The sequence below is a fragment of the Poecilia formosa genome, unplaced genomic scaffold, assembly GCF_000485575.1.
Source record: "Poecilia formosa unplaced genomic scaffold, Poecilia_formosa-5.1.2 Scaffold325, whole genome shotgun sequence".
NCBI classification, from domain to species: Eukaryota; Metazoa; Chordata; class Actinopteri; order Cyprinodontiformes; family Poeciliidae; genus Poecilia; species Poecilia formosa.
The window spans coordinates 7,072-14,291 of NW_006800264.1; the positions used below are offsets into that span (position 1 = coordinate 7,072).

Consider the following 7,220-nt stretch of genomic DNA (forward strand, 5'->3'; position numbering starts at 1 on the left):
GTTTTTTGTTTTCAGAGCAAGCAACAAAGCTGGCGAGTCAAGAGGCTGAGATCAAAAAGCTGAATGGGAAGCTGGAAGGTAACCTTTGAAAATAATCTCCAACCTCTAGCAGAAAAATAAAAATACACATATGAATTCAGCTTCTCGTCATTTAAAAAATGTCTTGGACATTTAGACAGAAATTTGAATTAATCTGTCTCTGTCTCAGTCACTCAGGTGGCTTTCAGACAAATCAGCCGATTTGTCTGAAAGTGCTGTCACTCTTGGACCCTTCAATACTTTCACTATTCTGGCCTTCAAGTATGTGGTGACAAACATTGGAAATGCCTACAATAAAGAAACAGGTAATATCAATTAGTCCTTCTGATGCTGCAAATATTCATTTCCATCTAAGGCATCAACTAATGTTCCGCAGGTATTTTCACTGCACCTGTGAGAGGAGCCTACCACTTTGAGCTACAATGTAGGCGTATCTGGAGGTTCACATGCTGTTGGAGCTGTGATTACCAAAAATGGAGAGAGAACATTCATTACATATGAGCATCAGACAAATGGTCTCTCAAGTTCCTCTAATAGTATTACACTGCATCTGAAGGTGGGAGACCAGGTTTCTGTGAGTATTTGGCCTGAAACAAAATTGTTTGATGATGAAAATAATCCCTCAACCTTCAGCAGTCATCTGCTGTTCACCATGTGAGGAGGAAACAGTTGATCTGATCTGAGTGTTTCTGCTTCTGTCATAAATAACGAATGTTATACTTATCCAATCATCTCCAATCAAAAATAAAACTAACATTGCATCTTGGATCTATTCTAAGATATGTCTAATCAACAGATCCTATTAAATATATTTTTACAGCAGGTCTTATAGTCATCAGAAGGAATCGTGGCTATTCATCAAACTTTATGTTGGACAGCAGCTGTTTAGTAAAGTCTGTGTCTAAAAGTTGTAATTTCACTTCTAAATCAGAGAAGCCAGGGTTGTCTTATAAACACTGTCAATGGGATTTTGCTGGTGGAATAAAGGTTAATAATAATAATAATAATAATAATAATAATAATAACAAAAGAAAAAAAAGAACATATATTGATGGCTAACTGATTCAAAAGTATTTTCCCATTTAAAAGACGTCTGAGTCCTTCTGGCCAAAGGCTGATGGTGTTTCTACAGAGTTATAATAAATCCACCAGCTGGATGTTTAGAGGTTGTTGAAGATGTTGCTTCAATCTGTCTGGATTCTGTTGATTCCTTTACAAAACTGCTAAATATTATTTTTGATTGATTTAGTTTTGATTTTTGTGCTATGTTGATTGATTTGCCTTCTGATTAATATTTTGTGCTAATATTACAATAAAACACTTTGTGGTTCTTGGCTTGAGGGAGCTGTAATAATAAATAAACATTCTTTATCCTGAAGCTTAATTTGATTGTGTTCAGTTTCTGAGTAGGGGAGGAGAGAAATACGTTTTTATTTAATTGATACCAAATTTTGCTTTAATCACTAACATCAGGAACTGGCAGCTGCTTTGAAACTGAAGTTGGGCTCTGGTTCATACGAACTGGAGGTTTTAACTCAGATGTTGTGACCCAATTTTATCACCGCCTAATGGAAGTAATCGGGGCGTTCCTGGTGCCTGTCTGCAGCTTTCCTGAGGGAATGCGTTCAACTTAACGCACAAAACATTTCACAGAAAGTGTCATGATTTGGGGAGGTGAAAGTGTTAGCATCTTGTTTAGAAGAAATCTCAGAGTGCCCTGTCTGAGGACACATTTTGATTATTAAATTAGGTGTTATGATCAGTTACTCAGTACTTGATCAATTTATCGAAAACATTTTACACTTGCTTAATTAAACATGTTTAAGGTATCCTATTCTGATTGGAGTACAATTTTGGAGCATTTATGTAGGAATGATTGCTCTCTGGATCACTTTTTTTCATTGGCTATAGTTGCCTTTATTTGGAAGTCATTTGAAAGGAAAGTGGGTAATGAGAGAGAAGGAAGACATGCGGCCTTCGACCATCGCCACGATGTCTAAGGCCTCAATATGTGGGTTGTGCTTTGCCCCTGCGCCATCACAGCACCCCCTCTGGATCACTTTTTAAAAACAAAAAACACTGCCATAAATATTATCTATTGCTGCAGTGGCCATCCCACCCATAAAAGTAGGGTGACACGCTGTGGTGGGCGTCCCTTATTTTGATTTCTGAAAGGTGGCAAACGTAGCTGTATGATATCAGACAGAATGGATCAGGAGAGGAACACTGCAGACCCATTAGAACCTAAAGAACCAGACATCAGAGTCTCTTCATCCCCCAATCATCTCCTGCAGGCTGATATGATACAGAACATTTTAATATTGATTCAGTTTCTTATTGTGCTTTTAGTCGACTATATTGGTTTGATTATTTGCTTATTTAATGTATAATATCAGCCAAAATAATATAAATGGTCATTTAAAGAACAAATCATACAAATAAATTAACATTAAATATATACATATTTCCTACTTTAAAAGATTTGTTAGGGCTTTCTGCATGTTTTATTTGAAATGTTGATATATTTTATGAATTCAAGGTTCAGTGGTCATTTAATACATTATTAATCCACAAGACACAGACCTGCAGCCTATGGGCGGTTCTAGGTGGGAGCCAACAGGGAACCGAAGAAATGATACTAAATAAATGTCTATTTTGGTAATACTCTTTACAGTACCAGAATGTTCACGTACCTTTTGGCTGTCTGAGGACACATTTTGAATATTAAGCCTCTATGCATAAACAATTGCTCTATGGCTCACTTTTTAAAAACAAAAACATTGCCATAAAATAATGTTTCACTGCAGCGGACGTCCCACCCCATGAGAGTAGGACGGCATGCGCTGTGGTGGGCCTCCATTATTTTGATTTCTGAAAGGTGGCAACTCTAGTATGTGGTGATTTTGAATGTTTTGTGTCACTGCCGTATCCAATCGCAATAGGATGCATTCAGGTGAGGCTTGTTCAATAAAAACCTTTTCATTAATCCCACATTTCTGTACTGAAATATTTTTATTGGCCTGGTGTAATATTCTAATTTTGAATGTCATGTGTTTTCAACAGTTGTAAGCTGAAAATCATCTTAGCTAACAGAAATAAAGGTCGGAAAACATCTGTGTGGAATGAATCTATTTAATATTTCACTTTGTGAACAGAGTTACTTAAATAAATGAACTTGGATAATGTTCCAATTTATTAAATATGATTTTATATTCAATCATATTAAAAGCAACGTCTCGTCAGGTGACGGCTCCACCCTCCTGGCCAGTAGATGGCGGTAATGAGCCTCTGATTGCCGAACGCCAGTGTTTGACCGGCTCTAAGGAGCGGTGTTAATAGTTTCAGGCCGGACGTATTTTTGGAGCTACACCGCCAACATGGACGCTGGTTCTCAGCGTGTTTTACAGTATTTAACAGAAGTTGAAGAGGCAGCTGAGGATGTTCTCACTATTAAACAGCAGGTACCGGAAACGCGAGGAGATAAAACGAGAATTCGTTTATCACAGAGGACAGAAGTAGACTCATTTCAGCTACTCTTTTTAGTTAAGCTAACATCCTGCACTAATAAGGTGACAATCATCAGCATTAGCACCTTTATAAAAGCAGAACCTGCACAGTTCTGGAGCTATGTCACGATGTCAAGTCGGAAAGACATCGGTAGTGATACTGTTGTTGACATCTTTCACTAGCATTGTTTTTCAATTTTAGCTTAAAATACATAAAGGTTCCAGGTGAGCCTCGGTAGGTCTTTGTTAGCTTGTGGTGTTAGCATTCCGGACAGATCAGTTAAAGACCCTGAACCTGGATGACTGAACGCGTTTGTAGGAACAAGCTTCGGGCCAGGCAGCAGGGACACATTTCTGCTTTTGGGACTATTGGGACCAAAGTGGGGGCATTTGACACGAATAGAAAACACCGTGGACTCCACTGTATATAGATGATTGCTGAATGAAATGACGGTTCATGTTTCAGATCGTAGACCTGGACATGAAGAGGAACAGGAACAGGGAGGCGCTGAGCGCTCTGAAACATGACATGGCAGACACAGGTCAGTCATTGTTGCTTTCCCCACTTCCAGACACACACTTTTGGCTCAGCCTCAGACAGTGTTTAAAGTAACATTATACACATATGCTTAGGTAAAGATGGTGTGAAAGTGTTTTGTCTTTACAGTGATGTCTACTGTTGTTTACAGAAAAAGTCAAGGTGTGCTTTGGGAACATGTTCCTCAAATTCCCCAAATCCAAAGCAAGAGAGATGATCCAGAAAGGTAAACTTCTAAAATATGTAAAAATATTAAATTAATGAAAAAGAAGAAATAAAAATCTCTAAACTGTTTCCTCTCCTGTAGATCAGGAGCAGCTTGACAAGGAGATCAGCGATCTTCGTAGAAGCCTGAAAGCAAAAGTCAACTCTCTCAATGAGATGCAAGGTATAAATAAGTGTTTGTGTATAAATATCCCTGTGTAAATAAGCAGGAGCTTCACCAGACTTTATGTCTATCTTCCAGCTGTTTTATGTGTCTGAAGTGATCATGCTGAGTTTTATTTATTTGTGTTTCCAGGAAACCCTGAGCTCAGAGGCTACAACCTGTCTCCACTGTCCGCTGAAGAATTGAAAGCTATTAACAGCCTCCTGAGGAGGTGACCTGCTGGAGCCACGTTTCTCTTCACTGCTCTGGCAAACAGACAGACAGATCCAAGAAATCCTGCAGTGAATATGTGTGAAAATGTGTGTCCTCCAGGATAAATACTTAGCAACAGTTGTCAGGGCTCATAACCAGCCAGAAGCCTTGGACTGGACCCTTTTTTAGGGCTGTTGCTGTCTTGGTTCTGAATTTAAGTATGTATTTTTATTTTATTTTTTTTTTTGGTTAGAACCTCTTTTTATTCCCCACATTCTGATTAAAAACAGAACTAATGTAAGAGTTTCTGGGTGTCCACGTCCATCTTTAGACCGTGGATTTTCCTCAAAATTGTCTGACCTTGAAAAAATAGTGAAAGTTTATTTAGTTTGGCGATTTCTGGAAAGCCACATCCAAGTCAAGGATGCTGCATCCCTCAGGTCCTGTGTCAGAACTTTGCTGGGTTATTGAAGCAGCTTTTATAAACAATTCTTTCAATTGTAAGTAACATTTTATGCCTTTTCCTATTGTATGTGTTTAGCTTGGTTAAAAAAACCAACCCCTTGTTATGCGCTTTGCATCGTCCAGAGAATCTGGGCTCTCGGCTGTTGAGAAACAATTGCTTCCTGTATGTGTGTGGCCTTTGTTGAGCTTATAAATTTTAAATTTCGCTAATTCTTGCGCTTGACGTTTGTAAGGCCCCAACTCAATGAAGCTAATCGGAAATTGGCTCTCTCATTAAAAACTCGTCATGTTTTGTTTTCGACAAAAAGATTGGCGTTTCTTTTTGTCTCTCCAACCTTGCTGTAGCCTTAAGATAATAAACCTTTAATGCCTGAATGAGTTGAAAGTCAGGGTTAAGTGGTTGGAAGTTGGCCTCCTCATTCCACATGTAGCCACTGGCTGCCAGACTGGAGCTTCTTTATACAACTTTCAGCTGCTGGACTCAAAGCTGGACTCAAAGCATCTGATCACAACTACCCAAGTAACTTAAAACATGTCATTGTAAAAGCTGAAGCTAATCATTGGGGTAAAACCTTTTTGCCATGATTGTGAAGACGGACACATTTCTTGGCACTCTGGTAAGATACGTAAAAGCTAAAAATATATTCTTTTTTTTTTATTGCACCAGCATTATGTCACACTGACGAATTTGGAAAACAAACATTTCCGTTGTGTTGTCTGTCTTCCCATGTGAAGAAATAATTTTGGCCAGAAGGGGGCAGTGCAGTGCAGGTATACACGTCTTCCTCACGTCGAAATACGTTTGAAAACAGATTTCATTTGACAGTAAAAACTTAAGTCAAACTTTCTTTTGAGCATTATCTAACTTTGCATTATAATGCTGTGTGACATTATGTTAATGAGAAACGTTGGATTGTTTTTCTTTCACGAGACGCACCACACACACTCCAGTCAGGTACTGATATGGTGTGTTGTCCTTTGGGGGAGGGAGCAGATTAATACAAGTACTGCAGCATCTGACATGATGACACAAACACCCTGAGGCATCGAGACGAGGGAAGGGCTGATGACACAGGAGTACATACTGTGTGTGTGTGTGTGTGTGTGTGTGTGTGAATGAGAGAGAGAGAAAGGAAGTGTTTTCAGCTTTCGCTCTCGACAGACTTTGGTTGCGTGCCACAGTTCTCAGAGCTGAAACCAGGCCGTTGTGATGAGTTTGTGAGTCAAACGATGGGAACCTGCTGATCGTCTCAAAAGTCAGACGAGTGCCACACAAGACACTCAACATCATGTTCTTTTTACTGATGACTTACGCTGCAGGCATCTTGTTTACCTCTGATAAACTAGAGGACTGAAGAGCTAATAATAATGATGATGTGGACTAGCCGAATGCTGAGTGAGGCTGTATGGAAGGCCGGACCTGGACCCAGAAAGCTGTGATGTTTTCTGCAGCAGCTGTCAGTCTCAGGGAGGGAACTTCAATTTATCTGCTGTTTACCTCAGGATGATGAACGTGCGCATGTGGCAACCGCTCCTTCCTGCTGGGAGACTCAAACTGTTTAATGACTTTCAAGAGAAGAGATCTCATTTCGTTGTCACTCCCATGTCACAGAAGAGCAGAATTTAGGGAGTGATTTATCAGGGCTGACTGGCTGTGTGTGGTAACCTCACAGTTGTAGTAGGAGTCAAACAGAAGGAGGGGATTTTTAACGTGGGATAGGTGTGTGGGGTTGAGCAGACCGGGTGACAGACATTTAGATGACTGTGTACGACTGCGCTGCGTTCCTCACTTTCCCCTGTGGCTCTTCACAGCGCGACTCACTGGAACAACAAGACACTTCTCCACAGCCTGACACCGTATGGACACTTGGTTTATAAGATGAGAACTGCCTTTGGAGTGGAACTGACATCTGAGTCTTTAATTTAAAAATGTTCAGATTCATTTTCCTGCAGACCTCGGGGTCTGCAGGAAATACAGAGAGGTACAGAGAGGTGAAGGCGAGTGCAGATGTGTGATACAGCTGCATCATCTTTCATCTAAAGTACTGATCAGTTTTTTCTGTTTTTCAAATGAGGTGCAGAGACAGATTTC

General features: G+C 39.9%; 1 protein-coding gene and 1 long non-coding RNA gene across 2 annotated transcripts; both read left to right on the top strand.

Annotated features, from left to right (window-relative positions):
* On the top strand, positions 1-805 carry LOC107833100 (uncharacterized). The gene is made up of 3 exons (XR_001658803.1): positions 1-78; positions 209-344; positions 416-805. It is a non-coding gene; the product is annotated as an uncharacterized LOC107833100 (long non-coding RNA).
* A 2,553-nt stretch (positions 806-3,358) lies between these two features.
* On the top strand, positions 3,359-5,429 carry pdrg1 (p53 and DNA-damage regulated 1). The gene is made up of 5 exons (XM_007573316.2): positions 3,359-3,500; positions 4,012-4,087; positions 4,235-4,309; positions 4,391-4,471; positions 4,604-5,429. Exons 1-5 carry the CDS (start codon positions 3,417-3,419, stop codon positions 4,684-4,686), a joined length of 399 nt encoding a protein of 132 aa, XP_007573378.1. The 5' UTR covers positions 3,359-3,416; the 3' UTR covers positions 4,687-5,429.
* The last annotated feature ends 1,791 nt before the right edge of the window (positions 5,430-7,220 follow it).

Excerpts from the sequence above, each read along its gene's own strand:
- pdrg1 (XM_007573316.2), top strand. The coding sequence starts at position 3,417 with ATGGACGCTGGTTCTCAGCGTGTTTTACAGTATTTAACAGAAGTTGAA. Across the intron at positions 4,310-4,390 it reads AAGAGAGATGATCCAGAAAG|ATCAGGAGCAGCTTGACAAG; the intron begins GTAAACTTCTAA and ends CCTCTCCTGTAG. Across the intron at positions 4,472-4,603 it reads CTCTCTCAATGAGATGCAAG|GAAACCCTGAGCTCAGAGGC; the intron begins GTATAAATAAGT and ends TTGTGTTTCCAG.